The 17,386-nt window shown below is 35.8% G+C and overlaps 2 protein-coding genes across 3 annotated transcripts in view; both read right to left on the bottom strand.

Annotated features, from left to right (window-relative positions):
* The window catches only part of LOC103043122 (prune homolog 2 with BCH domain), a 35,428-nt gene extending 33,050 nt beyond the window's left edge, over positions 1-2,378 (bottom strand). Inside the window, exon 1 of one of the 2 annotated variants that reach the window (XM_022667814.2) lies at positions 1,910-2,378. In XM_022667814.2, the coding sequence (XP_022523535.2) occupies positions 1,910-2,030 (121 nt within the window). In that variant the 5' untranslated portion in view covers positions 2,031-2,378. The remainder of the gene's footprint in view (positions 1-1,909) is intronic. The other variant, XM_049474298.1, reaches the window with a different exon arrangement.
* Positions 2,379-5,589: 3,211 nt separating this feature from the next.
* On the bottom strand, positions 5,590-16,955 carry LOC103042808 (guanine nucleotide-binding protein G(q) subunit alpha). Its single transcript, XM_007231386.4, has 7 exons — positions 15,249-16,955; positions 12,965-13,149; positions 11,654-11,808; positions 11,147-11,275; positions 10,241-10,370; positions 9,407-9,560; positions 5,590-8,226 (listed from the first exon to the last, which is right to left on the bottom strand). Exons 1-7 carry the CDS (start codon positions 15,382-15,384, stop codon positions 8,036-8,038), a joined length of 1,080 nt encoding a protein of 359 aa, XP_007231448.1. The 5' UTR covers positions 15,385-16,955; the 3' UTR covers positions 5,590-8,035.
* Between the last annotated feature and the right edge of the window lie 431 nt (positions 16,956-17,386).

Raw genomic sequence — 17,386 nt, 5'->3', positions numbered from 1 at the left:
GAGCTTGAAATTCATGTTGCCTTGCCAAGAGCATGCTGGCCAGTGTCCAACCTCACTCAATCTGAGGATAACATCTCACAATTTATACAGGTGTGAGTGTTCCCAAAACATCATCTAAAGTAATACTTTAAGAACAATTTACATATTAATTATCCCATGACTTTTGGTATATTAGTATATGTAGACCCATTCCTGTTACTAAAGAACCATCTTTCACTATCTTCCATTGTGTATCTCACACCTTGTTGGTTTGATGATTTATACTTTTCCTTGTTAGATTGGAGAGATTACAAAAAAAAAAACACTTATAACACATAAATCATTAGCATTTGGTTGAATTCTTCAGATGTTAAAACCAGGTGCACCACAATGGCACTTTTTCATTACTGATACTGATACTAATACTGCAACCTAGAGTATCCGCTGATACCAATAATCAGTGAGATTTCCCCTTTTTCCTTCTTCTAAGCTAAGCTGTTAATAATACATTTGTCTAATGCACTTGACACATAACATAGCCATTTTATATTATTAAGTTTAAAGGCCATTTGTTTTGTTAATGCGGAATCATAAATAGTAGCAATAGTAGCATAACTGATTGACTGACTGACATATTTGATAACAAATTTTATTTATTTTATATTGATTTAGCTTTCAATATTAAAAAGTCCACCAAGTAACTATAAATACTAAATCACCTTACTTAAGTAGAAATGTTGGCTTCTATTATCTATTGGTTATCTGAACCTTCTACTCCTTGCATTTTAAAAATAGGCTTGTTTCTCCTATTTCATTTTAGCTTGTTTTCATTCCAGCTTCTCATCATTCAGGATAGAGTGAATCTGATTGTGGTTGGATGAGAAGTATAAACGCATTTATCCATCACACCTGCACACATCAGGTCCGCCCACACTCCAGTAAGAACATAGCAGATGTATGTAGCCTAGTATGAAAATGATCTGTGGTAGTGCACTATAGGCCCCTGTGGTGCCTATAATGGCACTAAATCTTACAAATCTGATAGCTGAGATTATTTATTGAGTATTTTAAACCCTAGCCACTGTGAGGAACAGAACTTACAAAGAACAAATATGAGGAAAAATAAGTAAAATACTACAAAATTGTGTTAATTATACTATAAATGTTTCAAATGTTCAGCCATTTAACGTGTATTATTAGCTTATTTTATTTTAGAGCATTTACAGTACAGTACAATACATTCATGCTTTCCAAAGATGCACTTAATGAATGAGATTTACAGAATGCTTATCTCTGTAAACAGGTTTTTGTTTATGAAAACTTTATCAAGATGAATATAAGGAAGAACTACACTGTCTTTATTCATCTCTTCCTTCTGTCAGGCAAACGATGGGCACAGCTGATTAGCAGCATGCCCAACATAAGGAAATAAATGCATTCAAATACAGAGCCAGAGCTGTGGCTGAATTATTCACTGTGTTGCATTTTATAACCTTTATATATTTTATATACCTTTAATATCTATACCTTTTATAAACTGGACTGTGAACTATACTAATTATACATTTATATAAACCATATAGATTCATTATAACACTTTATATTATAAACACCACGATAGTGTGGTTATATCAGATCATTTTCAAAGCCAAAAAGGATAGATATATAGTTTTGCATTAATTTGCATGAACACCTAACACACTGCTATTTTTTTTTCTTGCTACATTTTGTTCCAGTAAAACAGCACATTACAAAGTTACAAGCTTCAGTTTTAGATTTTCTAATATATATATACACAGCAAATGTAACCCACAGGTGTCTATTAATCTAGTTTTTAACTTTTAAATTTGACTCCTAGCACTTAATATGGTACCATATGACCAAAAGAACAGTTCACTTCCTCAAAACTGACACAAAAACAGAAAAATACCTAGAAGTAGCAGCTTGACCTGTCGCTGTGCATCCAATTTGTCCATTTTCAGCTGTCTCTCGATCTCATTGTGAATCCTCTTGCTTTCCCAGTCTCCATTAGACCCGCAACAATCATCCATTTTTCCCAAACAAAAATCTTTCCTATAGCAAAACCTCTTTTACTACAAGTCTGTAGAAGAGCTGCTTTGGAGGGTTGGGAAAGCTTTCTTCACAAAGGTAGAAGTGAAATTCAGTGCTGTAGGAGAAGAAGTCCACAAAAAGAGATTATATTAACAACCAGGCACACATCATCAGTCGCACTGGTTATACCTCAGACCTGCATGTGGTGCTTTCCTCCTTCTACAGTACACGGGGCGTGTTTCAGTGGAACCAGAGCTGAACACTAGACCTGAATGAACTTCATTTTTCTCATTACTTCCTCATACCTCTTTCCTTTCTGCATAGTTTCTTCTCTCTCTCTCTCTCTCTCTCTCTCTCTTTCTCTCTCTCTTTCTAACCATGTCAAGTAATGTATAGCTGAATTGCGACACATTTAAATGTTCTGGTTTATAAAGTGGAATGATTTGTTCCATATCAGTTGATAAGAGAGCATTTTAGTTTAATTTATATAGCGACTTTCTAGAAACCCAAGGGTGCTTTACAATTTACACGTATTACACACAACCATTCATTCTCAGCACTCAATCACACACCGGTGAGAAGCGGCAGCCAATAGCGCACAGCGTATTCTCAACCGGAAACAACCGTCCACCTGGAGGACTGCATCCAGCACTACAGCATTATACCCAGGACAAAGTGCCAATCCATATCTGGGCACAGTCAAACATACATTTATACACACACAAACATACATACATACCACACACTGCACACATACACACCAGATTAATTACGGGGGGTGGGGGGCGGGGGGGGCATATTGCAAATTAAATTATAGATAAAGTTTCTAAAGCAATAAGCAGTAGAAAAACGTATAAAATAATATCAAAACAATAAAATGTAAAAAAGTAACAATACAACAATAAAACACAATAAAAAGAAAAGGGAAAGCAATAATATGAGTAATTAAACTAAAAGTTTTATAGTAGCTCACTGTTGCTCTATAACTGAAAGCAGTTTGACCCAGCTCAGTGAACACCGGGGAAAATCCAGATAAATAAAAGCATTGTGTAATGGGAGTGTGTCACAGTGAGCATGGAAGTCATATACTCTAGCATCTGACAAACAATAACCTTATACAAGAAAAGTATCCATATGAAGGTAATAGAGAATTTAAAACTTTATCCAAATTTGGTTACAACATGGAGATTTCTGAAGATGATCATCAGTCCAAAAAAAGACCATCCCACGCAACAGTTTAAAGAAATATCTCAGTGAGGCTCAAACTGGCAAAATGATAATGTATTTAAAAATGTTAGGGACACATATTCATATGGCAAACTCATAATAAATGTGACAACTTGAGGATCCTTGAACCATGCAAGTATACTGAGATCCCCACTAAACAATTAAAGAATGTGCTGAATAATCAGGTGTTCAGTCAGACTCACTATTCAAGTACAACTGCTTTTGGTTTCAGGTTACGCCTCCAGAGACTGAGATTATTTTCTCTCTTTTTTCACAGTGAATCAAAAGGATTTTCCCCTCTCTGATCACATTTCCCATTGAGAAAGATATGTATGGGAATAACCGTGTTATTGGGAATGTTTCATACATGCTGCTACAAAGGTTATTTCCTAACCCTAACATTTTTAATATTGCCAGCACTCAGCCAAATCACTGGCAGCTAAATCACTGGCAGGCTAAAGGGGTGCCCTAGTGTCTCAATGCACTGAAGTTCCCTCTTTTGTGGCAAAAAAGAGTCAAAGTGTCCTCTTTGCTTCTCCCATCTAGTGGTCCCCCCCTGTGCCTCTTTTCTTTACACAGTCCCCGGTTTAAGAAGCACTGACATCATTTTCCTAGTAACCATAATTAAGAACAAAGACTATTTCATCATGAATAGATAATTATAATTTTTTCACCCCTGCCCATAATAATAATAATAATAATAATAATAATAATAATAATAATAATAATAATAATAATAAATATTAACAAATAAATCTGACACGAAGACCCATGCATGAGCATGGACAGCATCATGACTGTAATTTACATTCATAAATCTTCGTCTGACTCAAAATTATGCATTTTAATTATGATAATGGCAATTATTGAGTAATTTACATGCTGTTTTTATAGTCACAATATTCCCTCAAATGTGTTATATACAGCTCTGGAATAAATTAAGAGACCACTTCATTTTCTGAATCAATTTCTCTGATTTTGCTATTTATAGGTATATGTTTGAGTAAAGTGAACATTGTTGTTTTATTCTATGAGCATTTTTTTGCAGAAAATAAAAAATAGCTGAAATAACAAAAAAGATGCTCAGCTTTCAGACCTCAAACAATGCAAAGAAAACAAGTTCATATTCATAAAGTTCAGAAATCAATATTTGGTGGAATAACCCTGTTTTTTAATCACAGTTTTCATTCATCTTGGCATGTTCTCCTCCACCAGTCTTACACACTGCTTTTGGATAACTTTATGCAACTCCTGGTGCAAAAATTTAAGCGGTTCAGTTTGGTTTGATGGCTTGTGATTGTCCATCTTCCTCTTGATTATATTCCAGAGGTTTTCAATTTGGTCAAATCAAAGAAACTCATTTTTAAGTGGTTTCTTTTTTTCAGAGCTGTTTATAATATATATTTTAGAAATTGTGTTACAACTATTCAGTAAATAGTTTGATATGCTAAAAAACTAGTTCTCTGAAGCAGGTGATGTTATTACAATATATAAGTAAACTAATAATTTTATTTCAGTAAAGTTGAGGATAGCCCACTGTGAGCACTACTGTGGCTCCCTCTGCTGACTGAGTCCTTAGGTTTCGATGTATCATTGAATGATATAATGCACTGTAGAGGAAGAAATACAGCATACTGAAAGTTTTACAGCTTTCAGTATCATTACCTCAGAACATCAACACCTATATATTTTTCCAAAGCATAGTATACAAAGCTATGCTTGCTAGCTAGTTTTAGTTACATTAGACCCACAATAATAATGAAACCTGCTGAAATTAAAATGTTAAGTAAGATATCTAAAATAAATAAAAAGTAATATTAAAATATGTAGCTATATTTAGGCTAATTTTATCAAAGATGTTAAAATTCGCAGCTTACCAACTACTACCTCGGAAAGCAGCGATATGTGCTTATTCACAAAAAGGACTTTTTTTTTTTTTCAAAAAGCAAGAATACAGGACAGATTCCCTTATTAAAAACTGATTCTGTTACTGTAAATTTACAGATTTTTTTTTTTTACAGTGCTGCCAACAAACGGTTCAAGCAAACTTTCGCCATAATTGCATCAATTGTAACACAATGATGACCAGACCTGATTCTTGGAGAGCTTGCCCACTTAATATTCCCCTATTATATGAGAAAACTACTGCAACACACTAGAGAATCTGAGAATGAGTAAAAAAAATGAAGCATTGACCTAAACAGAAGTTGCTAGTTTTGTTTAAACCCCCTGAATAAATACGATTTCTCCTATTTTGTCCTCATGCGGCCTTCATCTCTCTGTCTTTTTCTCTAACAAGCTTAATAAGTGAATAACAACACATACAAAAGGTCTGGTTTATAAAGTGGAATAATTTATTCCATAACAGTTGATTAGAAAGCATTTTAGACATCTGCTTTAATGACAATGCTCTGAATAACAAAAAAAGAGCAACTTCTTGGAGAGAAAAGTGGAAAACAACAGATTGCAGCTAGGCAGCGTAGTGTTTGTGAAGAAAATGCAGTTACACTGTATTCACAGTTCCCTCCAAACTGTCCGTATGAAGGTAATATAGCATTTAAATCTTGATCCAGATGTGGTCACACGTGGAGACTTCTAAGGCTTATCATCATTAGTCCAAAAAAGACCATCCAACACCACACAGAACATTTCAGTCTGACATGATCACCAGCCTCACACTTGTTTTCTTCTCCTTTTTTCTCTTCTCTTGGCAATGTTGCGTATTGTTGAAGAAATAGCTCAGTGAAGCTCATACTGGGATTATATGATTATAAGTGTGAGGGACACACAGTCACATGGCAAATTTGTGAAAAAGTACAACATGAGGCACCTTAAACCTTGAATGGCATATTATCTGACTTCTGACTGATGTCTGACTTCACCAGAGCATGAAAAATTAATTCAGTTGAGTGAATTAAGAGCTTTATGCACTGTGCTCACAGTTCCCAGTAAATAAAAATAGGAAAACATGGGAATATCAGTGTTATTGGAAATGTTTCATTCATTCTTGCTTCGGAGCACATCTCTGTGTCTTCAAGAGCCACTACTGAGCAGCAGTAATTAATGCATATTTAACGCAGCACTTCTGCGATCCTTCTGAGCTCAACTAAATGATTATCTGACAACTCTCAGCCATGCAGAAAAACTATTCAAGAGCACGTATAACATCACAACTGAAAAGACAAATACAGCTACACGTGACTCTTGACGAATGGTATTCAAAGGACATTACCACAATTCAAAAGTAGGACAAATTTAATTTGAGATCAGTCAATTTAGGAATGATTTCAACACCATCATATTAACACCAAAATCCTTTGGAATCATTAGAACTTCTGGATCATTTTCAGATCAGTTGGATGGTGAACACCACACAGCACTAATACCACCACTGTTACTTTCTAAACTAGCATCCCTTTATCAATAAGAGTTTGTAAACCTGATGAATGCTCATTTACGATGAAAAGGGAGTTCCCACTTCCTCCAGAACTTGAACACAGACGCAATTTAATCTAGAAGGAACACCCAGCACTTTGAGTATGTTCCCAAATTGCATCAGATCTTTACATCGACAAGGGCCAACCCTTTACACGAAAGCAATTCATTAAGGCAGCTTTGCACTGAATGATTGTACATACTGACAACAGCTTGATTTCACTTAACTCTTGGTCAAAATTACATACAAAATTTAATACATCAATACGGGAATATTTGGCATGTAATGTAAAAGACTATTACTTAAGCATGTAATAGTAGGCAAAAATCCTTGACCCATCTAGTGGGTTTCAAACTAAAATGGATGAATAAATCAACTAAATGATTGAAAATACTGATGAGTATTGTAACTAACAGAAATCTGCATTAAGAGTGAGCTCTAATTGTGAAGCAGAACTACTTTACAAGAACAAAACAGAAAGATAAAATACCCAGAAGACAATACAACAGGTGGTGTGTTAAAAAAAATGAACTAGTACTATATAGACATGAAGGGGACAGTGCACACTGGCGGTGCAATAATTAATTTGGCAATATATAAGACAAGCATATTTAAAAGCAAAAATGTGGCACTTTTAACACTTACTACCACTCAACTCCTAACCACTGACTCCTATTCACTCATTATGAAGACAACAAATGCACAGTTATCAGATTTCTCTTAGTGCACCTCCTGAACCTGCAAAGTCTTGCTGGACTGTTACCAGCTGTGCTTAAATACAATGGACAATGGTTTTAATTACTTTCCAACAACCTCTTGTCCCTCACAGAATCATCAGATAAAATGACTAAAGTGATAGACAAGAAAACAAATCATCTTAGAAATTAATCAAATATGTACATTCAAAACTTGCAGACAGAGAGAAAACGCTATGAAATTTGACCACCCACAATTCCTCAGAAAAGCAGGAAGGTGAGAGTATGTCTCTTTCGAATGCATTTGTCGCTCACAATCATTAAAAGTTCATTAATCATAATTTCTCTTTAAAATGGAATAATAATATTCAAGATGGACCCTGTGAACAAGCTCCAAGTAGGTGCAAATAAATAATTATGCAGTAGTGAGCAGTTTGTATTAATTGATATTATGGTCCAAAGACAAAAAGGTAATCGGTCTCCAATTTGCCCTTGAAAAGAAAAAAACAAAAAAAAAAACAAAAACAAAAAAACATCAGGACGGATCAATACCATCGTATGCATGCCATTTGCGGTCAAGCTGTGGACGGCAGGTGCTTCTGGAGCAGGCAGGAACAACAGCTGTGACCAGTTTGAATTGTCTTCTCTAGACTAGATTGTATTCCTTCAGGTTGAGCTGTAGGATGGTGTCCTTGACGGCTGCGAAGACAAATCGGATGTTTTCTGTGTCTGTTGCGCAGGTAAAGTGAGAATAGATGATTTTGTCACTGTCTGGATTCAGGTCGACAAACATTTTCAGGATGAATTCCCTTCCAGCCTGAGCATCCCTTTGGGGACCTAGCAGAGAGAAGCAGAAAGACGAGGGGAGCCATTAGAGAACATGAAGTTTGAGGAGGCTTAAAGCCTTGTGCTATTAATATATAAATCTGCTTGTTGGGTCAAATGTACACAGTAAACCTAGCTTGAATCTACCTGAGCTCAATCGGATTGGAAAAAAAAGAATTCTCTTCTGAGTGATACATGATTGTTAATAGTTCATAATACGACCAGTGATATGATACAGAATGGTAAAAGGGTTCATTTTAGGTTAACTTTAACAGTACAGTAGCTGATATGTGTGGGCGAGTTTCGATTAATTTTCAATTAATTGCCTATAACTACCTCAAAAGTTGTTTTTATAGGAGTACAAATTTGTGGTAATTAACAATACATTTTATGTACAGCATTATTAAACCTTATGAACTTTATTATTTTTGACCTCGATATTGCCCATTGTGTTTAAATGCGTTTCTGTTGTGCTATGACTGGCTAAAGGAGTAATGAAGCCTGTGGAGGCTGTCTGAAAATAAAGCACTCCGACAATATTTTTGTCATTTTAATACCATAAAATTGGCACCGACATAATGATAACAGAATAGCCTAAAAAAGCGGATCATGCCAAAATTTTAATTAATCATAGTTTAGGAATGATATACTAATTACTTAACCTACTGCGCTGTGTTTATGGGGTCAATAATTAAAGCATTGGTCGTTTTTTTAAGCAAGACTGGCTAAAATACTCTTCAAATGTTATGTGAACAATAAACAAACAAACAATTTCACGATTATCACATATTATTGCTGTCATGTTTATTTATTGTACGATAAATCGATAATGTAATTATTGTGACAGGCCTAGTTGTGTTTGTCTTACAGCACAACCAGTACTAAAACTGTTTACGAGTTTAAAAATAATAAATCTTATATGGCTTATTGGCTTTGCAAAATCCACTGGACTGTTTAATGAATTGTTATCAAAAGAACATACCTAGTGATAAGAGACTTCTCGAGAGATGATCTTGAATCAAATCTTGAAAAGGTTTCCAATATTGACGAGAACTAATACATACCTCAAAAATAGTATTCAGTGTAAAGTATTTGGGTAATACACTGGATTAGAAAAAAATTATTCAACAATTAAAAGTAACAGCACACAGTTGACCTATTCAAATTAGTCATTAGACAATTAGCCACTTACCATCGTACTCGGGGAAGTAATCCACAAGATGTGAAAACATTATTTTCTCCTCCAACAGGTCCTTCTTGTTCAAAAACAAAATGACTGAAGAATTCTGGAACCAGGGATACGTTATGATTGTCCTAAACAGTGCTTTGCTTTCTTCCATTCGATTCTGTGGGGAAATAAAAAGATAATATACCTCACAAACTGCATACCTGTTTAACAAGCTACAATGCACTTCTCATACACTTATCATTTCATTAGGATGTACTACTTATTCCTGCAACTAAAGCTTTTAATATCAGCCAATAGTGTAGCAGCGGGGTAACATTGAATACCATCATGCTGGTATGAGTCATTAACTTCAGATAATGTTCATATCAACCGTAAGAATGGAAAAAATTTAATCAGTGATCTCACTTAAAGTGACATGTTTGGCGAGTACCAGACAGGCTGGTTTGGGTTGCATTTTTCAGCACAACCTTATCAAAAGTTGGAAACACCATAAAGAGTAATTGTGCTCTAAATTAAGCAGGAAAATGCCAAATTTAGAAGTTTTCTTTGGTCAGGTCTGGACTAACTAAGCATAACTTCACATGTTCTATTCATGGAGGTTTTAAATAAATTACTTCAGTTTAATCTGTAAACAAATGTGCAGTCATAAAGTTCCCCCAGTAATATAGCAGGCTAATGTTTCAACCCATCAACACTTTACAATTTACTCATTACCAAAATTCAGCTATCATAAAGAGTGCCATCACTTTCATTCACTTATGCTGATGGCCTCAACCAATAGTTGAGAGCCTGGTGTTACTGTGGCTCCCTCTGCTGACTGTTCAGAAACATACACACCTCATTATCAGATTCCACCAGAACTTGATCATATTCACTCAGCGCCACCAGGAACATGATGGAGGTGACATTCTCAAAGCAGTGGATCCACTTCCGTCTCTCTGACCGCTGGCCACCCACATCCACCATTCTAGATGATTATCAGGGTAATCAGAGGATCAGAGGTCAAAGGTCAACGTGACTATGGTACCAGAGGTCGTAAAGCACAAACACTCAGCAGCAATACATAAAGAGAAAAGGAATGTACAGCAAGGCAACCTGGAGGACTGTAGTAAATTAACTATTCCCATTTCCACTGACTATTATACACTTTTAATTAGACATGTATAGATGAGAAAATGTTTACAGTCTGCTTTAAAACGTTAGAAATGAACCACTGATTAATTTTACATTGCTAGACAACTACTACAGTAATCCTGCCTGGAGAGGGAATCAAATCTTGGATTACATTTACTTGTTATTCTATGAATGAGTGAAAATAAGGGTGTTGCTAACAAAATCTTAGCAAATAAAATGATCTAATATCAAGGCAATAATTCCTTTTTTCTCTTAAGATTCGTCTTACTAACTATTGACAAAAGTCATCAGTAAAATTTTCTGATATTTGTGTGTAAGGTTAGCCAAAGATAGGCGATTTTTGATTGATTTAAGTCGTAAAACTTTTTGTGCCTTTGCAATTGCTTATTTTAAGAAATTTTATTAAGAAAAATTTGCTCACCCCATTGGCAGATTTATTTTGCTTAATATAAGCATACATGTCTCATATGTCTCAACTATATATGTTGTCTAGTTTTTGCCAATTCTTTTTTTTGCAGTGAAATTATTAGCTGCACTTATGCTTGCCCTCATTATTTTGTAAACAATTAATTGTGAATGAGAATTAATTAGAAATTAGTTCTGTTTTACCTGAATATGACGCTTTGCAGGTCAAAAGGGTATTCAATGATGCCAGTTGTGGGCACTCTGACCCTGAGCACATCTTGCTGCGTGGGCACATAACAGGAGTCTGAAATACGATCCAGTGAATTCAGGTAGCTAAAAAAAAAAAGTAAATGTGTGTGTGTAAGAAATACAGACGCATCACCTGAAATAGCTTCTTTAAAGTAACTTCTCAAAAAGGGAATTCAGAAAGCTTAATGAAACTGAAATTAAACTAGTTCCTGCATGTATAATAATAATGCCATGCTGCCATTTACACAGGCAGAGTAGTCACATTTCACCAGCAAACTGTCAGAGCTGGCTGTGGCCTCAAGCTACTCTATTGCATGTGCTGCCTGCTGCAACAGGGAAGCAGGAGGACCTCCAAAAATCATACTTTTTCATTATACATTAGCTGCAGTGTGTGGTGAATGACGTTTGAACCAGTGACAATGAAAAATAAGACTAATGATCATTGGTTTGCAGTACACTTACTATTTTGTAGAATCAGAGAGCTGATATTCTCTCCGTCGATCGTAGCACTCCTGGATTCCTGGGTCATTCCATAAACTTTTAATGGCATCTACATAAGGATTTGCAAACCCTGAGACTTTCTCTACATCGACTTCACGAACAATATTGGCATTGCCCTGAAAAATATGACAACACATATTATTATTATACACACATTTTACTTATGGTTCTTGATCATTTTTGTTGATACTATACATTTCTATTATTTTATTAATTCATTTAATTACATATTTTCATTGCTGTACAAAAAATTGCATTACAAAAACTTGCTTTTTTAAAAACTTATAAATAGATTAATAAATAATATAAGGATAATGAATGTGGCACTATTATATATGTTTTGCATGGATGGCAGCAATACACGCATGCATGCAGACACACCTTTCAATGCTGTCAAATTGCAGCTAATTATTGCAAGATAACTATTCACCCCCCCACCCCACCCTCTTCTAATAAATGTCAATGTATATGGTTTTATTCTAGGTTCAGTCTATTGATCAAGAACTTTTTATACACTACAGAACAACAGTCAGTTTCTTAAAACATCAAAAAGTCAAAAACATCATAAATAGACATGAAGGTTCTTTTGTGATAACATGCATACAAAAACCATCAAAACATTACAAAAACTTTAATTGGATACATGCGTGTAACCCGGTGCCCTATTTTATCAGTTTTTGAGTTTTGGAAAATTACTACAAGCAAAGTATGACCCATTATTGTGGTGCTTCATCAAGGTTGCAATGTTCTATAATAATATTTCAGCCAACTGCACGCAGAAGAGAGAGAAAAAAATAGGCTTGCCTTTAGGCCCATCTAGAAATGGAAAAGAGGCACCAGCACACTTCTATAAGGCAGTGAATTTGTATAATTAATTTTATAGCTTGGAGGGATAATCTCGTTAAGGCTGAGCTGCGTGATTAACCGAAGTGATTCTGTCTCTCTCAGGGTATTTGTCTCATGAGTTGACCTACTTCATGATGAAGGTGCATCCCCCGGAAAGCTCTAAATGATCCACAGATGTCCATCAATAATAACATTGAATTAAACATCAAACCTATGAATGTTTCCTGATAATGACTTAATGCACTTGTAGACTGTGCAACAGTTTACTAAAGTCATGGGATCATGCTGGCCAAAACAATATGAAAGACCTCACTGTTTTACCAGAGATCTCAGAACGAAGTTCAACATTGGCGGGTAGACAATTAGAGGCCACTCCTTATTTCAGCTCAGTAAAGGCAAGGTCAATTGCAGGAAAAACAACTGCACCTTATTGTGTTCATATTTGTAGGGAATCTGAAGGGTGTCCATGGCTCGGATCATGGATTGAACTGACGTGAAGATGTTCTGGTAGACCAGCTTGGTGAAACCTTTCTTGTCTTCCTCTGAGTAGCCTGAACCATGAATGATCCTCATCTGCTTGATAAAGGTGCTTTTTCCACTCTCTCCAGTCCCTACATCAATCAGATGCAAAAACAAAGGGGGTGGTAAAACTCAGTCAAGAAAAAAAATACAAACTAAGAAGAAGACCCCACACCTGCACCATCCTGACAACTGCTCCACACCACCTGCCCAGCATATGCAGAGCTCAGCAGGCTGCCCACAAAAGGGCGGTTGGCTTTCCAGCCACTCTTAATGGTCGGATGGTGGTCTACAAGGAGGGTCGATAATTCTTTGGGATCTCAGCTAGCTAAAAGCTTAGGCGTGCCCTCAGCAGTGAGCTCTAGGCCTGCTCCTATACCACTAACACCACCACCACAACACGAGGCCTACTTGAGAAGTATGCTCTATAATATGACTCTCAAAGTCCAGTAGGTTACAATGATAGGGTTATATTCTGGAATCACAGTAGACGAGTACTGGGAGATGAGGGCTGTGGATGTACCATAATCACATGCTGGCATTGATCATCAATTTAAGCCATGAATCTCCAATTTTGCTTTCTTAGACTCAAACTACTGTGGTAAACTACTATGGTTTGTCACTTATGTTACCTACAAGAGGTTGTGACACCAGTGATTACATTTATAACTTTTTTTTACTGGCAAAGATGCACATTCAAAATCTACATGATGCAGATTTCACTACTATTCTCAGGTAGAAGGTTATATTATTAGAAACCCAAAATGTAATATTTACATTAGAGATCCACTGAATTATCATGTGTAAGAATTACTAGTATAATGCAAATCATTGGTAACATATGACTCGTCAGAATTACATTAATTATGTGTCATTCTGGTCATATGACTAGTCAGTAGCTTTATCATTATTACTAGTAAAATATTTTATAGAGGATATCTAAATTAAGAGTTTCTACTAGTGAAACCTATATTACAGAGACTGTAAATTTAAGTTCAGAGACCAGCTTGCATTTTTTAATAGTAATAACAGATTTACAAAATGTACACAATACACATTAATGAGCATTTTCAGACTAGTCATATGACCATGATACATACCTTGTCATATGTTACTATTGCTTTACATGGATTTGAACTTTTCCTATAACCTATAAGCATTTTTTGGTAAAATTTCTTTATCATTACTTACTTTTTTTCTTGCTAGTAGAAACTAATTAACAGATATCTAGCTACAGATTTTATAAGCTTACTTATACAATTGTGGTACAATTTCAGTATAGTGGATTGTATTGCCGGGGATCAGTATAACCTTTTTCTGTTTGATGATCTGGCTGTTTCAGGATAAATTCAAAATAGTGTAACAAAAGTATTGGATTATCTATCAGAATTATGTAACAAGATTAAAGACTGTAGTCTCAAACGATCCAAACAGATTTTTAGGAAAAATCTTCTTTTGATTTTCAGATTTTTCCATTTTGTAACAAAAGTATTGGATTATACCAACAGATTTATGTAACAAAATTTTTCCAGAAATTCTCATTGTGAGGGGCAGAAATTTAAAGTTGCAAAAATTGATTAAATCCTATTTTTTTTTAATAATTAAGTTAAACCTAAATAAATAATACTAAATAATAATAATAAGTTTTTCTTCAATTTTGCAACATATTGTTTAACAGTCAGAAAATTGAACTGGACAAATTACACTAAATGTTTATAAATTTTCTTATTTTAAGCCTTGCGCAAACAGAATTTAATGACAAAATTAAAAATCTGTGATATCTTAAAAAATGGGATTCACAACTTTTAATTTCTGCCCCAATAATCAGAATTTCAGGGGGAAAACAAGACTTTCACTTTTTGCACCTTATAACTAAATTCTAATAGTATAATCCAATTAAGCTTTGTAACAAGATTCAAAAACAGAACAATCTGAAAAACCCTTGATTGATAAACTGATTAAACTGACCAAAGAGAGAGAGACGCGCCTGATTTACCTGCAGCCCCAGTGACAGTAATTAACCCGGGAGAATTTGCATGAGAAACCGCTTGGTTTAAGCCGGGCGAGCTAGTTTTTGCATAACTAACCGCAGCCTGTGGGCGACGGAGTTTTAGAGCGGATAGCTGATTTAGTCGTGAGTCTCAGTTAGTTTTAGTCCTGAGTCAGATAGATAGATAGTTAGATCTCTTACCGAGCAGCAGCAGCTTCAGCTCCCGGCGGGAGTCCTTCTTGTCCCGGCGGATCTGCCTCTCGATCTCGTCGTTGATCCGCCTCGCTTCTTTCGCCTCTTCGCTGAGGCAGCACGCCATTATGGAGTCTAGAGTCATGATTTCTGATTCCCAAAGTGAGAGAGAGGCGGAGGGCGAGCTGATTTCCCTGTGTTTTAGGAGTTTCTCAGCACTTCCATTGAGGGAGAAGCCGTCCAGACATGGGTGTAGATATTAATAATTAGCCAGTTAGGAGAAAATAGCTTTCCCAGCTAAGTTTAACAGAACAGGAGGACAGGGTGTGGGGTTCATAAACAGTCTACGTTAGCTAGATTAGCTTAACTAACCACCGGTTTTTAAAGTTCTTGATCATCCCTGCTGTTCTAGCAAAACTTGTAGCCTTAAAGCTAACGTTATCTAGCTAACTAGGTAGCTAAACTATATATCGAGCTTCTGAGATGGCTAGTTAGCTAGCTAATTAGTTAGCTGACTGCTAGTTAGCTACTTTAAAAACAACAGATCCTTGGGGCAGAATGTGTCCATGACTATGCTAGCTAAGCGAAAGTTAGTTAACAGCTAACTAGCTAAGTTAGATAGATATTTAGCTTTTGTTTTAGTTATTTACTTTAGTTTAATACAGGATTACGTTAGATTAGATAGATAGATTATCTAAACTAGCTGGTTAAGTGGCTACACAACTATTGACTATTTTTAAGATAGAGCTAGATTAGCTAGTTAGCTACTTTTATGATTTAGTTTAATACAGGATAACATTAGATTCGATAGTTAGCTAAGATAGATAGGCTTGATAGGTGGATCACATATATTTCCAGCTAGTTAAATTAGTTAACCTAGCTTATCTAGCTAGTTATTTTTTATTTTATTACAGGATAACGTTAGGTTAGATAACTTAGTTGGTTAGCTAAGCTAGTTAGCTTGTTAGGTGGCTAGATAGCAATATATGCAGCTAGTTAAGTTAGTTAACCTAGATAAGCTAGCTATGTAGCTACTGTTTTGATTTGGTTTAAGACAGGATAACGTTACGTATGATTAACTAACTAGCTAAGCTAGCTTCCAGCTAGTTAGGTTATTTATCCTAGCTAAGCTAGTTAGCAACTTTTTTATTTAGTTTAATACAGGATAACAATAGGTTTGATAGTTAGCTAAACTAGAGTTAGCTTGTTAGCTGGCTAAATAACACTCTTTTCAGTTAGTTAACCTAACGCAGCTGTGGTAACTAACTAGTTAATAACAGTGCTCTCCACAGAAGAAGCGATAGTGCTCCGTTTCTTGCTGTTCTCGCTGCCCACGTTTCCCAGCACTTCCAGTAGAAGACAACAGCAAGGTTTGCATGATGTTTAGCTCAGCAGCCAGTGCTCTGAAATGGTTTTCCCCAAACGCCTGGACTCCGGGCGTGGTAAAGCTGAATATGGCGGACTTTCACTCCAATTCCCTCCCGAGCAGCAGACCGGAGCAGTGGTCTACTGGAGAATAATCCACCCCAAACACAACCTCATCCTCAGGTACCCGCGCGTCCCTCACAAATACACACACAGCCTCCGCGCTGATCTCACACATTAAACAATACCCCCCTCATTCCGCATCAGATCAGTCCAGGCTGAAGTGGACCGACTCCTCGCTCGGCTATTCCATATGTAATTTCATTACAGGCACGATCCACTCCCTGCCATGTGACGTTTAAAGTCGAGGAGGGGTGTGTTTGGCCAAGAGGAAACGCAAGAGGAAGCAGTTTACCCAGCTTTTTATTACTGTGGGAGAAGAAACGCGCTTTCTAAACCCACAAGATCATACTGTGTATTTTCTTGCTCTTGTTGGATTGATCTTTTTCAGACTTAAAAAGGAAGAGGTTGGGTAAGGAAATTTAAATTCCAAGGAAGGTCCAACATATGCTGTATATTTTTGACGATTCTTCATTGAATGACCACAGGGATTTATAGTAAATTTAATTATAATTTTATATACACAAAACGAAATTCGCCAAAAAGATACCCATATTCCAAACATTTTTATTGATTTATAGAATTATTTACACTTATTGACTAATCAACAACTTTCAACAAATTAAAAATAAAAAATGTCATAAATCTGTAGATATTTCGAA

The sequence above is a fragment of the Astyanax mexicanus genome, chromosome 1, assembly GCF_023375975.1.
Source record: "Astyanax mexicanus isolate ESR-SI-001 chromosome 1, AstMex3_surface, whole genome shotgun sequence".
Classification (NCBI taxonomy): domain Eukaryota; kingdom Metazoa; phylum Chordata; class Actinopteri; order Characiformes; family Acestrorhamphidae; genus Astyanax; species Astyanax mexicanus.
This window is presented reverse-complemented; position numbering and strand designations above follow the sequence as displayed.

Coding starts and splice junctions, on each gene's coding strand:
- LOC103042808 (XM_007231386.4), bottom strand. CDS start 15,384: ATGACTCTAGACTCCATAATGGCGTGCTGCCTCAGCGAAGAGGCGAAA. Junction 10,371..11,146: donor CTGCAAAGCGTCATATTCAG/GTAAAACAGAAC, acceptor ATAATCATCTAG/AATGGTGGATGTGGGTGGCC. Junction 8,227..9,406: donor TTACTTCCCCGAGTACGATG/GTAAGTGGCTAA, acceptor TCTCTCTGCTAG/GTCCCCAAAGGGATGCTCAG.